The following is an 18,875-nucleotide window of genomic DNA, read 5'->3' on the forward strand; positions in this document are numbered from 1 at the left end:
GTACACACGCACACACTCGTACACACACACACTCGTACACACGCACACACTCGTACACACACACACACTCGTACACACACACACGCTCGTACACACACACACACTCGTACACACACACACACTCGTACACACGCACACGCTCGTACACACACACACGCTCGTACACACACACACACTCGTACACACACACACACACACACTCGTACACACACACACACACACGCTCGTACACACACACACACTCGTACACACGCACACGCTCGTACACACACACACGCTCGTACACACACACACACTCGTACACACGCACACACACACACACTCGTACACACACACACACTCGTACACACGCACACACTCGTACACACACACACGCTCGTACACACACACACACTCGTACACACACACACACACACTCGTACACACACACACACTCGTACACACACACACACTCGTACACACACACACACTCGTACACACACACACGCTCGTACACACACACACACTCGTACACACACACACACTCGTACACACACACACACTCGTACACACACACACACACACACTCGTACACACACACACACTCGTACACACACACACACTCGTACACACACACACACTCGTACACACGCACACGCTCGTACACACACACACGCTCGTACACACACACACACTCGTACACACACACACGCTCGTACACACACACACACTCGTACACACACACACGCTCGTACACACACACACACTCGTCACACACACACACACACACTCGTACACACACACACACTCGTACACACACACACACTCGTACACACACACACACTCGTACACACGCACACGCTCGTACACACACACACACTCGTACACACACACACACTCGTACACACACACACGCTCGTACACACACACACACTCGTACACACACACACGCTCGTACACACACACACACTCGTACACACACACACACACTCGTACACACACACACACTCGTACACACACACACGCTCGTACACACACACACACTCGTACACACACACACACTCGTACACACACACACACTCGTACACACACACACACTCGTACACACACACACACTCGTACACACACACACACTCGTACACACACACACGCTCGTACACACACACACACTCGTACACACACACACACTCGTACACACACACACACTCGTACACACACACACACTCGTACACACACACACACTCGTACACACACACACACTCGTACACACACACACGCTCGTACACACACACACACTCGTACACACACACACACTCGTACACACACACACGCTCGTACACACACACACACTCGTACACACACACACGCTCGTACACACACACACACTCGTACACACACACACACTCGTACACACACACACACTCGTACACACACACACGCTCGTACACACACACACACTCGTACACACGCACACGCTCGTACACACACACACACTCGTACACACACACACACTCGTACACACACACACGCTCGTACACACACACACACTCGTACACACACACACACTCGTACACACACACACGCTCGTACACACACACACACTCGTACACACGCACACACTCGTACACACGCACACGCTCGTACACACACACACGCTCGTACACACACACACACTCGTACACACACGCACACACGCACACGCTCGTACACACACACACACTCGTACACACGCACACACACATACATGCTCGTACACACGCACACACACACGCTCGTACACACACACATGCTCGTACACACGTACACACACGCACACACACACATGCTAGTACACGCACACATGCTCGTACACGCGCACACAAACACACATGCTCGCACACACACACACACATGCTCGCACACACACGCTCGTACACACACACGCACACACACATGCTCGTACGCACACACACACACACATGCTCGCACACACACACTCGTACACACGCACACACACACACATGCTCGTACGCACACACGCGCACACACTCGTACACACGCACACACATGCTCGTACGCACACACGCACGCACAAACACACATGCTCGTACACACACGCACACACACACATGCTCGCACACACACACACACACATGCTCGTACACACACACACATGCTCGCACACGCACACACACACATGCTCGTACACACACGCACACACACATGCTCCCACACGCACACACACACACGTACACACACACATGCTCGTACACGCTCGCACACTCGGCAGCATGAAAACACCCCCCCTTCTCCTCCTCCTCACACCCCGGGGTCTTACAAGTTCACGGCAGGCGGGGTTTCGCAGCTGCACCGGCCCGGTACAAACAAACAGAAACTCGTGACCTTCGTCATCATTAGAGGCTGCGCGAAACACAAAAAACACGCCGAGTGGCTCTTCGGCAGCCCTCGACGACCGGCGTGGTGAAGTATGGTCAAACGAACCGCCGACGCGGTATGGGGGGGGGGGGGGAGGCCTTTGTCAAGCAGTGGATTGAACCTGGCTGCTCGTAATGAACGAGATCAGAATCGGATATCTTTTTATTTGGACTGCAGGAGGAATCCGATGAGCTATGAAGCTCTTTGCATCCCCCCCCCCCCCACAGTTGTCTGGTCGGGGCAGCGGGGGAGGGTCAGCGAGTCACAACAACAAACAATGCAAAAACACGAATCGAGCGCAAAGCAGACAAAAAGGTGAGAGCCAGTCGCTAACAATGAATACATCGCATTTACAAGTACAAGTTGGGGAAGTGCATACATTCCGGCCGATGTGTCAACGCTAAATGCAAACTTGGGCAAGGCAGCACAACAATAACAACAGTCCCAGACCACACCAAGACAACAACAACAGTCCCAGACCACAGCAAGACAACAACAACAACAGTCCCAGACCACACCAAGACAACAACAACAGTCCCAGACCACACCAAGACAACAACAACAACAGTCCCAGACCACAGCAAGAGAACAACAACAACAGTCCCAGATCACACCAAGACAACAACAACAACAGTCCCAGACCACACCATGACAACAACAACAGTCCCAGACCACACTACGACAACAACAACAACAGTCCCAGACCACAGCAAGACAACAACAACACAGTCCCTCAATACAAATTACACATGGGCATTGAACTATCGATACGTGGCCAACGGTTTGGGCAAGCGCCCCCCCCCTCTCATCAGAGTAAAGAATTGAGGGGTTGTAGAGACATCAGGCTCGGCTTGTGGCTGGAGAAGAATCCATTCGGAAACTCCCGCAGGGCAGGAAGCTACCTAGTCCATGATGGAGAACGAAACCTGTGGACTGGATCTGTTACACAGAACTACAGCTGACAAACCCTTAAAGCGATCGTTTCGTTCATTTCGTGTCGTGACACATCACGTAAGACGGTCACTGAATCGCGCGCGTTCAGTATGCGGTTCCACGGCCGTCTGGAACGCTCTTCTGATATTGGAAAGCCACTGCAGCTATGCACTTTTACATTTAAATTAAAATAACTTTATTTATTTTTATTGTCATTAGTTTGTTGCACCTCCGATTAGATCACGGTTGGCCTACGTTACTATGCGAAAGAAGTTCAACATGCGTGCATGTATGGCGATCTATTTATTCACAAAAGAATCTGATTTTCGTCGTGACGCATCAAGTAAGCCTGACTGCTGACGAGGCACTGAACATCGACACCGCTGCAGAGTCAATGCTGCTGAGACGATGCACTCCCAGAAGGCCGTGTGGCTGATGGGATGTTTTTTTTTAAAAAGCACCATTCTGTGACTTTTTTTTTACGTGGAGGAACAGATATTGGAAATGTGTGTGGTGTCCGCTGATTCACATTGCTTTATCCACACACTCGCCTTTCGGGCGCTGGACTTTAACATGCAACCCTGCTTCGGAGAAAGCCCCCCCCCCCCCCCCCCCCGTGTGTTGCTTGTGTGTTGTTTGACTCAAGCCACCAGTTGCTTGTGAGCACAGGTGCGGCGTGCAGAAAAAGGTGCGTGTGTGTTCTCAATGGCTTCTCACCTGGTTCTACCTTGAAGGAGCCGGCTGCGTGGACTTTGACTGGCGTTATAAATTGGGACATTGTGTCATCCGGAGACAAAGTGTTACACTAAGTGAGGTTGTCCACAAGCCATCGGCAGCAGCAGCAGCACCCGTTCATCAACATAATCATCTGCATCAGCAGCATCCATATTACGCCTTCATAATCTTCAGCAGCAGCAGCAGCAGCAATCGTCATCACTACATAGACTGGCAGCAATTAGCTTAATTCAATTGCAAACGAGGAAGGATTGGACTGGACGGGGCTTGTTTACTTTACACCGCTGACGCAAAGTGCCACACAGCGGGACTTTAACGGGGTACCACGTCGCCACTGTGATGTTGCCACTGTTGTTCGTGTTGTTTTCCTCTTGGGCGTTGTTATCACAGCTACCGAGTGATTAGCCCGCCGATGTTTACACGACAACGCAAAGCCAATGTTATGACTAATAAGCCCCCTCGATTGAAACTCTTCACCTCAACCCCTCTCGTTCCGTTATCCTTCACACTATTAATTTCTTGTAATCATTTACCGCCAACGCACAAAAAAAACACTGCCGTGCCTGTCAAACATTACCTGTGGTGGCCTCCCTCTCTCTCTGTCAGCCAACTTGACTTGACAACATCACCCCCCCTATTCTTCGCTTTCCGGCAGCCCCATCGCAACGCATCAAGCAGTAGCGAACGGACCAAACTGACCAATCGCACGCCACAGTCCCCGAAGCTCCCTCGGCGATTGGGTCGGTCGATGGAGGTCACTGGCTGACTCCAGAAGTGACTCACCGCGTGATGAATTTTAAATTGGACGCTCGGGTCTGCAAACGCGTAAACAGAAGGAAAACTTTTTCGGCGATGTCAAGGAAGAGGTTGTGGCGGCTAGCGTGGGACTCTGGCGCACGGAATCAGAATATTTATTTAACGTGGAGGAATTCGAGGAACTATAAAGCTCTTTTTCACAGATGTCCAGCAGGGCCTCCTCTTGCGAATGGAGTCACGGGACCTTTAGCGTCCACTCTGAAGGGAATGGCGCGGATTCATTAATGGTAGATTCACCCGCAGTATGAATTTGTCTGCCAACAAAATATGAATTTCAAAAGGATGACATGAGTCAAAGGCATACATCTCTTTTATTCTAATCAATAATAATACATTATTACATTATTATTGGGTGAATGCCTCCCACGCCGTGTCGGTCATGCCGGTTGTTCGTCCATACTTCACTCTGGTTTGCGTGAGTCGGTAAACGGGCACAGCGGGATGTCACTGGTTGCTGACATTAACCTTTGCCCGGAATCAAACTCGGGTAAATGAGTTGGTAGTGCAGAGCGCACTGCCCTGCTGCACCGCTGCCCTCCCCGTGTCTTTCAACATTTCGCGATATTCAGCACTCTGTGTAAACCACAATAACTCCCAAAGAAAGCCAGTCAGCTGAAATTTGGAGGACTTCCTCTCTTCTCTGCGACCGTAAACAAGAACGCCGCTGCAATTGATTTTTCATCAACGGCCCTGCTGCTGCTGCTGCTCACCGTACAAGTCCGGGCAGCAACAACTCTACTCACAGCTGACACGATCGCAGCCTCGAAGTTGACGGAAAACTCTGCGAAACAGGAGTTGCGTCGTTCGGTTATCGAGTGTTTTGGGAGCCAAGCATACGTTACCTTATTTGGCACCATTCAAAGTGTCCTGCTCTAAATATAGCCGCCGCCGCCGCCGCTGCGACAAGTAGGGGAATTGACTTGGACGTTGCTCCCGGATGCTCAAGCGCTCGCACCGGGCACCCCGAATCGGTCTGGGTCGACGTTTGGAAATTCGGATGGGCGGAGGGACATGTGGCACCTCCAGATTATTAGCACGGTCGGCTACGTACGGTGCGAGAGAAGTTTAACATACTTACATCCGTGGCGTGGCCGTCCGGTGAGGGAGCCGAGGGATGGTGGTGGGGGGAGGGGAGGGATGTCCCGTACAATATGGTTCATCCACCCCGCGGTCTCGAGGTAGTGGCGCCCTTGGCGGACTTGACTGCTTACAGCGAGGATTGAAAGCGTTAATGCATCAGCTCTGTCCGTCAGTCTAAATATGATTCTTTATGAACGACATTTCGGTGTTGCCATTGGAGCCAAATTGACCCAATTGTTTCCGAGAACATGTGTAATTCGGAAAATCAGCGCGAAGAAAATAAGCCGTTTGGGGCACGACGATTATGTCACATGCCACGTGGCTGGCCTCCCTTTGCCATGACGTCATTACGTTTGGTGTCAGGTGACATCACGTGTTATGTGCCCTGTCTCTCATCTCGTTGTGCGACTTGAGAGCTCACGTTATTGCCGCATCAAATACTTTTGCCAATAGGAAAGCGCTTCAAAATCCAGATGTACGCCTCAATTTTCTCCCTCCGCCAGACAATGCGATGCGATTATGCGGATTTACGGATTTACGGATTTATCGAGGATGCGTCGAGAGTGACGCCGTCTCTGAACGCCGTGAACGGTGGGGGGTCACGCGAGGAGTAGAGATGACGGTGAGGATTGAGGGAGAAGGACAGGTGGGGGGGGGGGCACGGGGCACAGTGTTAGCGGAGACGTATTTAGTGGGCGGTCATGATTCACCACACGGCCTCCTGCCCCCCCCCCCCAACCTGCATAACTTGACAATTTGTCATGATTCGGCATCGCGATTCGTTTCGAGAGTCTTATTTAACTTTTTTTTCATCTCGTTTGTGTCATCGCTGACATTCGCTCAGTTTTTAATTCGTTCCGGGCACCGTCTCTGCAGCGGCACCCAGCTGCCCTTGACCATGTCCATGACCCCAGCCACCCTTGACCCCGACAGTGACTGCTGCTGCCACCCTTGACTTTGACAATGACCCCAGCTGCCCTTGACCAAGTCCATGACCCCAGCCACCCTTGACCCCAACGGTGACCCCTGCCACCCTCGCCCGCCACAAGAGGCGCTTCCAGGAGGAATTCTCGCATCGATCGTTTTTCCTTCCGCCGCAGTCGTTCACAGAAAGCACGCGCGCTCAGCGGCCGCTCGCTCCGCGTTCAAATCTGCTGTTGTTATTTAATCACGGGAAAGCACAATTTTTTGCTTAGCTACTCACGACGGTGGCAATAAATAAATAGATGTGCAGCCGCTGACGGAAAGCAATATGTCATTTTAACATCCACTTCTAAAACTGCACGAGTGCCAACTTTAGTATTGCTGTGCCTAAGGCGACGGGGCAGTTTAACCGCTGAAGACATGTGGCCATCTTCCAAACGCGTGTGGTGTCTGTGCACCTTTGTGCGTGCATGGGGGCGTGCGTGTTAGCGCTTGTTCGTCCTCCGTCACTCTGCCCGCGCGTGCTAGTGGACACCTTGCATCATCGCGATTTCTGGGGGGGGGGGGCGGTAGTGGGGGCGGCTAAATTAATCGGCTGTTGCCGTAGAGTTGATAACACGGTTGTTGCTATAATTGGAGCAGCAGCCCCGCCGAGCTCTCCGCAGCCGTATTCAATGACCCGTCGTGTTTGTCAGCGGCCGGTTACGATTCGCTCGGTCCTCGTGCGCAGTCGGCGACCGTGAATCCCTCCCGGCTCTGTCGCCTGCCGACACGCGGCCCCGTTGCGTTGGCCTGCACAACATCGGTGGGTGCATCGCGCGCGATGACGCCGGCTTGAGCGTGGCGCATCACCTGGCAGGGATAATGGTCGATGAGATTCAACACGGGTTAGTACAGGTGTCGGCAACCGAATTAACGAGAAGAGCCATTTTTTTCTTCTTAGGTTTTTTCGGTAAAGTCACGTAGAAAGTAAAATAAAATAAAAAACAAAAATCACGACGTTTCGGAGGCAACACAGACTTGTGTCACGAAAGCTTCAAATCTAGAAGCCATTTTTTTTTTCGATTTAAAGCTTTCGTGACTGCAGGGATTCATCTTCTTGGTTCTTTCGGTAAAGTCACGTAGAATGGAAATAATAAAATAATGAAAATAAAATATTTTATTATAATATATTATTTGATTATGTTTTATTTTTATTATTTTATTATTTCCATTCTACGTGACTTTACCGAAAGAACCAAAAAGATGAAGCCATTTTTTTTGTTCGAATCCGGTACAAAACTCCGTGCTTCAAGAGCCGCGATGCGTGTGAATGCACGCAGGCGTTACGGCACGAAGCCGCCCGTAAAGAGCTGCGTGCGGCTCTGAAGCCGAGCCGCAGGTTGCCCACGCCTGGGTCAGGAGGTGGCCGGTGGCTCAGAGGTCAGAGGTCGGAGCCGGCACTGCGACTTAAACCCGGTTCTCAAGTGTAGTAGTTGTTGAGATGCCGGTCGATGATTGCTCACCGAAGGGGAAAAAAATCATCCTCGCCACCACGTTGAATTTGGTTCTGTATTGAATGTGGCCAAATGGCAGCCCCCGAAAAAATGTAAATATCGCTTTGACTGCCGTGCGATGAACATTGCTGTCATGAGCAGAGCAGGTTGAATATTGTTGCCCCTGCTGTCAGTGGACCAGAGATCACTTGAAGGGATCTCGGAGGTAGCCCTGTGATATCCAGTTCCTTTGAACCAGATTCTAAAGCCAAGGGTTGCACTTCTCTGAGAGAGTCGAAATGATTCATCGCTACGTGACGTGAGGCCAACAGCACAATACAATTTACACTTTGGGATTTGTCATCCACATCGTCATCAGCCATGTTCTCAAGCCACTGCTGGATGAAGGCCTCCCCGCGCCTCCTCCATGTCCCATGATCCTGTCATGCAGTGATGCAACATTGATACGCTCCGTCTCCCCGGTTGACGTCCTCTCGGGCAGGTTCCATTCCTTGGCAGCCACTCCGTCTGTAACCTTGACCATCGGCCGTCTTCCCGAATAGTCACGTCGCATCCTGCCCCAACCCCCCCCCCCACTTATTTATCTCAGTAGTTTGAATGATGAGTTAGGATTTGTATCGAGTCGAAAGGCAACTGCAGGAGGATGGTCAAGACTGCCGACGGAATGTGTTTCATTTCGATTTAAAGCTTTCGTGACTGCAGGGATTCATCTTCTTGGTTCTTTCGGTAAAGTCACGTAGAATGGATTTTTATTATTTTATTATTTCCATTCTACGTGACTTTACCGAAAGAACCAAGAAGAGGAATGTGTTTCCTTGCAAGGGGAGACTAAGAACTGGGTGAGAATGCAAGGAGACGTACCGCAAACGCTTTGGTTCAGGGGCATAGGGCTTACAGTCAGTCGGTACAGCGCAATATCCTGAACATCCACCCGGTCGTCGAGTGATAACACAGCAACAGGGAAGCCGTCATCAGACCGACACGTGCAAGTTGTTGTTCTTGCATTTATTCATTTTTTCCAAATCAAAGAATGTATACAGTTTCTCTGGAGACAGGCCTACTCTGTGTTCACACAACTGTTTGTTTTTCCACTCTTTATAAATGGGGGGGGGTGGGCTGGGTGTAGGGGTGAGAGAGTTTGGTGGCTGGAGGGTGGCAGCACCAGAAAAAGCCTCCATAAAACGCAACAGCAACAGCAGAAGAGAGAGGGGGAAAAAACGTGCTTTACGAGACCGGCAAATATTTTGCCGCTTTCATGCTCGCTTCCTGTTTACGTGTTCAAGGGCGGCGTCCAGGCAGATGAAGGGCAAATGGGTGGCCCCTGAAAGGGCACGAAGGGCCCCACGGAGGCGCGTACGGCGAGCGGTGCGATTGAACGGGGATTTAATCCCGGACGGAGCTCTGGCACGGGGATTTAATCCCGGATGGAGCGCGATGGAACGGGGATTTAATCCCATTACGGAGCGCGATGGAACGGGGATTTAATCCCAGACGGAGCGCGATGGCACGGGGATTTAATCCAGGATGGAGCGTGATGGACAGGGATTTAATCCCGTAACAGAGCGCGATGGAACGGGTATTTGATCCCGGACAGAGCGCGATGGAACGGGGATTTGATCCCGGACGGAGCGCGATGGAACGGGGATTTAATTTAGACGGAGCGATTGTACAGCCCTCCGACGTTTCGCTGCACGTGCTGGGAGCTTCTTGAGGAACCGAATAGAATCGAGATAAAATACAGGTTGGGGATATTGTCCGAAGCTGCCATCCGTCTCACTCCTGGACGGGAACTCATCTTGTCGCTCCATCTGCACGGTGGTTGGCATCTCGGATGTGTTCCATGCATTGGCTGCCATTCAATCGCTAGTCTTGTCCATGCGCCATCAGCCTGCCCAAGCCCATTTCATTTTCTTGATTGTCAATTGGATGTCTCTGATTTTTTTTGCGTGTATGTTTTTAATTGGATACCAATACTAATTCCCACCATTCGCCACCAAGTGGCGGTGACATCACCACGGCGCCTGTGCCAGGCCAGGTGCACTTTGAGGACGCGTGAAGCGTCGAAGGCTCGCCCGACAGGAAGTTACGGGACAGACCCAGGCGCCATGGGTTGACTGACCGAGATGACTGGCAGATGCACCAGCTGTGCCGGCCCCTACTCCGACAACCTAATTGCATAATCCCCACTTTGACCTACCTCCACCCCTTTTCGGAAGTCCTGTAAGAGGATGGCGAGCGTGTGTGTGAGATGCACTGACGATCAAACATAATTCGAATAAGGTGAAGGTGCAGCCATGATAACGTTCTTGTTCACGCCACACTGCGGGGCAAGAAGCGCTTCCTTGTGTAGAGAGCTCCCCCCCCCCCCCCCCTGCGCGCGCGGAGCTCCTGTCATGACATTTTTGGTCTCCTCTTACTCGCTAAGCAGCCGTCTCGGAAGAAGTGAGAGGACCCACACTTTACCCCACCGCACGCGACCTGCCGATCGACCATCTGCAGCGTTCCCATTCGTATTGCTGGGTGGACAGAGGTGGTGAGGAGGAGGGGGATTTAAGAAACTTGCCCACTTTTTCAACTGAGGGACGCGGTAACTGCAATGAACCACTTAAACGTCACGATTTTAAAAATCTTTTTGAGCCAGTGCTGTGGATTTTCAAGCAATTTTTCTCATCAAGCCCTGAGCCGCAAATGCTGTTATTTAACTTGATCTGGGCTTGAGTTCACCTTGATCTCTACCAGTGTGTTGTGAGTCCGTGCATAGATGCGGGTCCTGTGTTGTGAGTCCACGGATAGATGCGGGTGCTGTGTTGTGAGTCGGTGCATAGATGTGGGATGCCGTGTTGTGAGTTTGATTCCCGACCACGGCTCGCATCGCTGGCGAGTGATTTCCGGGACCCCCCCGTCGTGTCTCGGAAGCTAAGCAGGGGTTGAGCCTGGATGGTGCTCGGATGGGTTAGCGCAATGCACAAACAGGTTGTGGGGGGGGCCTGGGTGATGGGTGGCAGGTGCGACAATGCATAAATAAAATGTGTTGTTGTACAGCACTGTACATCTATGGCACCTCGTCTTCACCAACCCGTTCTGACCAGTGCTGCGTGCGGAGGCCTTCGACTATCGTTGGGTGAACGAAGCGCCAAGTCGTGAATTATTCTACGAGAATGATTGTTATCAAAGAACCCGCTGTTGGTCGTCTTTCTTTGCGTAAGCGGCATTGCGGCCCCACCGGTCTGTTCCGAATTGGCGTTGCCCCAAGTGCGTTTGTGTAATCAAGGTGGCGTTCCATGCAGGATGTGTGCTCACAATGTTTTTTTTTTCATTTTGTTGCATAACAGTTGGCATTATGAAGTGTGTGGCTTGTGGTGTACACACGGTACATGCTCCCGGGCACGCGCGCGTGCGCCCACACCCCAACACCCGCCATTCGCCACTAAGTGGCGGTGACGTCACCACGGCGCCTGTGCCAGGCCAGGTGCACTTTGAGGCCACGTGAAGTGTCGAAGGCTCGCAGACTGGAGGTCGCGGGACAGACCCAGGTGCCATGGGTTGACTGACTGAGATAATTGGCACCAGCGTTGCACCCTATTGTGCCAACTTTTACCGCATTTTAGCTCTGCTCGTTGTTCTGAGCGTTGCTCCTTTACCCTCCATTGTTGTTCGAGGGCAACTGCCTCTAACTGACCAGTAGCTTTCTTCATGAGCCTCCTCCATAGAGGTCGATCTTGACACCGCTGATACCAGTCTTCGGCGCAAGTCCACTCAACTCCACATCTTCCCATAGGGGCCGTCCAGAAATGACGTCACGCACCTGGGGGGGGGGGGGGTCAGACATTTGTGACGATGTGTGACAATGGGGGGGGGGGGGGTTGAGAAATGAGACGTCACATAAAAATGCGCAACTTTAAATAAATATAGACAACACGTTCTACTTAATTAAATAGACTTTTTAATAAATATTTTCTCCTACAACATCAGAGTGCAGCGCCACATTAAATACGCACTACAATAACAATAGTTAAAAGCGATTTGAAGCATGTTTTATTTTTTTGGGGGGGGGGCGGGGGCAGAACTTTGTGACGTCATATTTGAGGGGGGGGTCTGACTTTTTGTGACGCCGTGTGACGAAGGGGGGGGGGGTCAAAAATCGTTCAAAATCGCGTGACGTCATTTATGGACGGCCCCATACCGCCCGTGTCATGCCCGTTTAGCTCCCCTCTATCTGACCAAAAACAGACTTGCGCACACAAACACACTCGCACGCACAGACTGACTCTCACGTCTTGCTTTTGCCAGTTAGCTTGGTGGTTGTTGTGTGTTATGTGCACACAATGCACCACAGTACAAGACAAACATCCCCGTGTAGCCTTAACAGACTTGTTTGGGGCGGCAATTGCTTTTAGTGAGCACCTAATGAAGTCCGGCACGACACACGAGGGTGTGGCAGAGGTCGCAACCGGGTACCCGATACCCGTACCCTACCCGATACCCGGCTACCCGTACCCGGCCGGGTACGGATACCCGTTTGCGACCCTGGTGCGGCCGGGTACGGGTAAGGAATCAAAACCCGTTTGCGACCTCTGGGGTGTGGGTGGCCAGCACCACGCCCAGCCGCCTCGTGGTGATATTTACACATTGCGCCAGGAAATATTTGAGGCTGAGTCGACCTCGGTGAGGCCCAGGACCAGTTACAATATTCATCACTGGTGTTGGCCGTCAAGCAGGAATCGAACTCGGGTCGCCGCGGTTGTCGTGCAGCGTCATAACCGCTACACTACCACCCACACTGTCACACGCTCACTAACACACACACACACTGGCAAAGATCCCCCGTATAACCTTAACAGACTGTTGGGGCAAGTGCTGTTAGCGAGCACCTATGAAGGCCGGCATGGCACACGAGGGGGTGGGTGGCCAACACCACGCCCGGCCGCCTTTGTCTCCCCAGTGGCGATGTTTTTACACACCGTACCAGCTACTCATTTGAGGCTGAGCCCACCTAGGGGAGGCCCAGGACCGGTTCAGATAATCGTCACTGGTGTCGGCCGTGAGCGGGAATCGAACTCGGGTCGCCGGGTTCATAGCGCAGTGCACCAGCCGCTACACTACTGCCCACACTCTCGCACACACTTGACGCACGCACACTGACACACGTGTTTGCGCAAACACACACTGACACACGTGTTTGCGCAAACACACACAGATGCACGGGGCAGTGGCGTGCCTTGCCATAACAGCGCGGCAGGCGCCCGCCGCTGTGTTTATACAGCGTTGCGCGTAACCCCGTTTTCCCGATGGGCCGCATCGATCCAGCATGTGCCGCGGAGTCCAATGTCGCTTTTAATTTGGCTCTCGGCGCATTTAATTGCCGCCGTTGCCAGGCGAGCACCCGAGCGGAGGAGGGGGGTGGTGACCCAGGCGCTGCCGTTGAGGGCCTTGCCTCCGTCGTAAAACATGCGGGACATTTAATTTGATTAAATAACAAACAAACAAAAAATTCAAACGAGACATCGCGTTAATGATTTATTCGATATTTTGATTTTTATCCCTCCTTGTTTATTGACATTAGAGCACGGCCTCATGTTATTGTTATGATGACACTTTAATTAAAAAAAAATGCCGTGGTGTGTGCTCGGATGGATGTGAGCATGTCCCAGAAATAGCCTTGAGCAGCTGTCAGCTCGATTAAACGGGGCTCTTATCTTGTAGATGCACACCCAAGGCCACGTGTCGCCCCGGCTGTTTGACACTAGTCTACACCTTCACCAGCGAGAGACGGTCAATCTGACGTCGCTGCCGTAGCAAGCTCTCAAAGATGTTACTGCGGGTTGTGACCTTTCAAAGCGATCGCATTGTGACCCCCGCGGTTTAGAGCCGGGCTGTCCCGATTAGTTTACGTAATCCGTCACTCTACCGATCGTTCGTTGAATTTCCCGAATAATCGACGCAAATATCGTTCCGGAAAAATAAAAAGTGTCGCTTCTGTTTCCGCGCGTGCCGCTGGACTGGAGGTGATGGGCGGGGCTTGGTGACGTCATTGGCATCGTCAGCCGAAATCTCGCTGGCCGTGGCTTGTAAGGGGGCTTTTCCCTGCCTTCGGGAGGCGGCGGTCCAAGTAATTATCGACCACTAAACAAAGTAGTCGCTGAGAAGTTTCAGTCGATCGGTTGACTTAATGAATCTCATTCTTAGGTTTTTTTCGGTAAAGTCACGTAGGTAAAAAATTAAAATTAATAAAAGTAAAATAAAATAAAAATCACGACGTTTCGGAGGCAACACAAGCTTCCATCTTCAGGTGGGACCGTCACAGCACGATAGCTTGATTTTTTACCTACGTGACTTTACCGAAAAAACCTAAGAATATGAATCCTTGCAGTCACGAAAGCTTCAAATCTAGAATTAATGAATCTTCCCAGCTTTAGCCTCCACGTGGAAATTGTCCACGGGGCGTGACTCTGACTCGTCGAGCTGCAGGAGTAGCGGCAATCGAAACGTGCGGACGCCGAGCGACCCGTCGCTCGCTCCTGACGCCCGTTTTGTGTGCCCCCCCCCCCTACCTGCCCCCCACCCCCTCGCCCGCCACCCCCCCCCCCTCCGTCCACCCCCTACCCGCACCGTCTTCCCCCACCGCAGGTGCATCTTGCGTTTCCCGAGCACCAACATCCGGCTGACGTTCACGTCGTTGTGTGGCTCGCCCGAGCCCAGGCTGGAGGCGGGAGGGGGCCAGCAGCCGGACTCTACCGTGAACTCGGCGGACGCCTCCACCACACCGGCCGTGACGGTGGCAGCACCGGCGGGGTCGGCGCCGGCAGTGACGGCGGCAGCGGCGTCACTCGACAGCGGTAGGAGCCGATTAGGGGCGCCGCTGTGGCGAGATGTTAACTTCCTCGCCTGGTGGGTTCGATCCCGACCCTGACGCCTGCTGCTGTATTTGGAGTTTGCGTGTCTCTCTCTCTCTCCACGTGGTCACGTGGATCTTTCTCTAGGTCCTCTGGTTTTTCTCTCCAAATTTAGAAACGTGTGTTTAGAGTATTGGGCTACTTGAAATTTCCACGCGATAAGCCACTTGGTTGAGCTATCATTTGTGGCCAGGTCGCTTCTAAAAAAGAGCTGTTAAGCTTACCTGATGAAAAAAATATTTGTTTCGTTTATAGTTTAGTTTTTTTGTTTTTGGAGGCCCTGGGTTTATCCCTTCGTCAGGCAGTTTCCTTTTCACTAATCCTACGAACTAACCGACCAGCCAGCAGGCAGTACAACAGCACTGGCTTAGCCTCTGACACTAAGCACATTGGCCACCCAGACACTAGTCCAAACAAACCAGCCAACCAGACCACAGCCCACGCACTCTAACCCTAACACTTGCCCGAACCATAACCAAATCCACCACCTGTGGCGCTTTACCCCCTCCCTTCACTTTTAGTTCACCTTTGCTTGCTGACGGCTTGCCGGGCTTGAAAGACGCCGGCCAGTTGGCCGGTCAGCCGGGCTCGCGTTGTGGCGCTGAGCTGAGCTGTTGCGTGTCGCCCCCGCAGACCTGAGGGGGGCCCACTCCCCCCCACCCCAGCGGCAGTTCCTCCACCCGATGTCGGCGGCCGCCAGCATCTCCCCGCTCAAGCTGCACATCCCCGACCCGTCGCCGGACTGGGCGAGCCCCATGCCGTCCCCCACGGGCACCATCAGGTGCGTGCCGCCGACGCCACCGCCGCTCGCTCGCTCGCGACACCGACCGCCAACCCCTCGCCCTACCCCCTCCTCATCCCTACAACAAAAATTTAAAAGTATTTATTTAAAATCGCGATTACTGAGCACCGGCCCAGATGAACAAAACGTCAAGCGGACGGTGAGAAACGGCACTGCCGAAGGTGTAAGAGATAGGAGTGTTGTTCCCTTCGTTGCCTCTAAGCCAACTAAGCTGCCGAGTTGGCTGAGAGGCAGCCAGCCCTTGACGGTGGCCTTGACCTAAAAAGGGCTTCTGGCCTTGGCCTCGTCTTGGCTTTTTGTGGCCTTCGGCCTCCACGTCAAGCTTTGGGCCTCGTGAGTCCCGGCCTTCAATCCAAGACCGGTTAGGAGCACGTGTGTCCAACGTCCACGCGGGAATCGCGCTGGTGCACCGTGTAAAACAACAAGGTGTTTAAAAAAAACAAATTCAGTTGCCAATCTCGCCCAATTATTCTTTTTTTGGATAGATTTTTGCTGTGTACAAGAACGGAGGCCCGTAGCAGAACGTTGGGTGACGCAAAACAACCGCCGTACACGAATGTCCACCAGGCCTATGTCCCCGACGTGTTCTGATTGATGGTTGGAGGACAGTCAATTCGGGGAAGGGGGGGGGGAGAGAATCGCCCAATTATTTTTAAACAAATCTAGACAATGGTATTTATAAGCAGCGTGTGGTGAGATCTTCCTGATTGCGTTAGGCGTTTTGTAGTTTTTTTTTGTGGTTGGATGGGCATAATGTGTCCCATAAATAGCGACAAGCAGCTATGGGCTCCGTGCACATCCAGGCCGCGTGTCCCTGGCTGTGTGACCATGAGCCTAAACCTTCTCCAGCGAGAAACAAATAGTCTGAAGTCACCGTCAGCAGTGCCGCCAATAGCACGCTCCAATGGTGTCGCTGCAGTGTGACCTTTCAATACGGTCGCGCTGCGACACGCCGTTAGAGCTGGGCTGTCCGATCATGCAAGTAATCTATTAATCTACCAGTTATCGGTTTTATTACTCGACTAATTGCATTACACCAAATACGGGCTCCAAAATAAAAGCGTCGTTGGCTGTTCCCACGTGCGCGCAGCTGGGCGGGAGGTGACAGGTGGTGCTTGGTGACCTTGCCGGGGATCAGCCGGGTCAACGCCGGGCGTTGTTTTGTCGGTTTCCCCATTTTGAAATTGCAGTCCGATTCAATCTACCGCAGAGAAGAGGCGTCAATTGCAATCCTCGGTCGATTAATCAACACCAGTGGGGCCCAGGCACGGGGAGGCTATGGCGAGCGGCGGGGTGGGGCGGAATTGGACAGGGGGCTGCGGTTCATTCCTCACGCGAGGGGCCCTTGCCAACCACGCTTACACCGCTTGCGCGAGTGACCACCTGGACCGGATTGCCCACCCACTGGAATCGGAGTTGAACCCGAAGCAGCCGGCTGTTTACGCCCAGCGCGAGCGAGCAACCAACCGAGCGAGCGAGCGAGCAGGGTCCAATAGTCCAGGGGGGGGGGGGGGGCTGGCTAACGAGGGAGTGAGCGTTCCAGATAGATGCCTATACAGATGACTCTCCGGCTAGGGCTGTTTTGTTATTAGGCGCTATGGTGGCGAGATGTTAACTCCATCGCCTGGTATACAGGAGGTCGCGGGTTCGATGCCGACCCTGACACCTGCTGTATTATTTGAGTTTGCATGTCTCTCTCTCCCCGTGGTCGCGTGGATTTTGCTCTGGGTCTTCCGGGTTTTCCCTCCACACTTAGAAAAACATGCGTTTGCAGTATTTGGCTGCTATAAATTTCGACGTGATGATAAGCCACTTCGTTGAGCTCTCATTTGCGGCCAGGTCGCTTCTACGTAGCTCAGTGGGCCTTACCTGATAAAATAAAAAAGAGTTTTTCGTATATGTATTTTTGGTATGAGTAGGGTTATCGGCATTCGGTGGAAAGCGCTGATTTACAATTCCCATAAGCTGTGTCGGTCATAGGTGTTGTTTGACCATATTTCACCACAATGGTCAGTGCGGTTTGGTGAAGTACGGAGGGCGAGGCCAGGACCTGTTGGGACATCGCTCGCCGCTCACCAATGACAGCCACATCCGGGAATCAAACTCAGGTCACTTGGTTCACAGCGCATTGCGCCAACCACTGTCCTGCTCTGCTCACTTCTCCATTTTCATTGACAGTCGGGGAAATTCTACTTGATGTGAATCATGCAACTGGCACCGGTTAAAATTGACGGTTGGTAACGTTGACAAAAAGACCCCGCGAACGGTAATAGGCCTAAGGATTCGCCAAACTTCCACTGCCAATTCGATGAAATGTCGCGATCCAGGGTTGAGATTTGCTTTTTTTCAAAGTGTCACTGAATATATCTGCCACTAGTGGCTGCAGGGGCCACGTAAACCAATTGCATCCAGCAACGAGCCTTTCTCACGCAATTTAAATTCGTGTGTCGTGAGCTTTACGGATCGATGATTAATCCGCGCGTCGCCAAGGTGTGAACACTTTTGTCGGATCGTTGGACGCGCGGTGACGGAGTGGCGCCTGCGATTTCGAGATTCGTTATCCCGGTGGTGAAAACGTGGGCAGCCATGGCAAAATATGAACACGGCGGCCAAAATGTCTACCCACCCCCCTCCCATCCCTCTCACCGGCTGTTACAGCAGGCTTTCGTTACCACAGGGGTGCCCGGGGGGGGGGGTTGTGATCGCGAGGAAATTGTAAACACGGATTCGGTGACACTGGGAGGGACCGGTGGGGGGGGGGAGTACGCGCAGGCGAGCGAGGGCACGCGCGCGCACAGCCGA

At 52.5% G+C, this 18,875-nt stretch overlaps 1 protein-coding gene across 1 annotated transcript in view; it reads left to right on the forward strand.

The window, feature by feature from the left end:
* The window catches only part of LOC144940754 (uncharacterized), a 60,689-nt gene that overhangs the window by 21,465 nt on the left and 20,349 nt on the right, over positions 1 to 18,875 (forward strand). The window contains exons 2-3 of the mRNA XM_078867146.1: positions 15,006 to 15,214; positions 15,905 to 16,052. Coding sequence (XP_078723272.1) covers positions 15,006 to 15,214; positions 15,905 to 16,052 — 357 coding nt within the window. The remainder of the gene's footprint in view (positions 1 to 15,005; positions 15,215 to 15,904; positions 16,053 to 18,875) is intronic.

This window comes from Lampetra fluviatilis, chromosome 23 (genome assembly GCF_964198595.1).
Source record: "Lampetra fluviatilis chromosome 23, kcLamFluv1.1, whole genome shotgun sequence".
NCBI classification, from domain to species: domain Eukaryota; kingdom Metazoa; phylum Chordata; class Hyperoartia; order Petromyzontiformes; family Petromyzontidae; genus Lampetra; species Lampetra fluviatilis.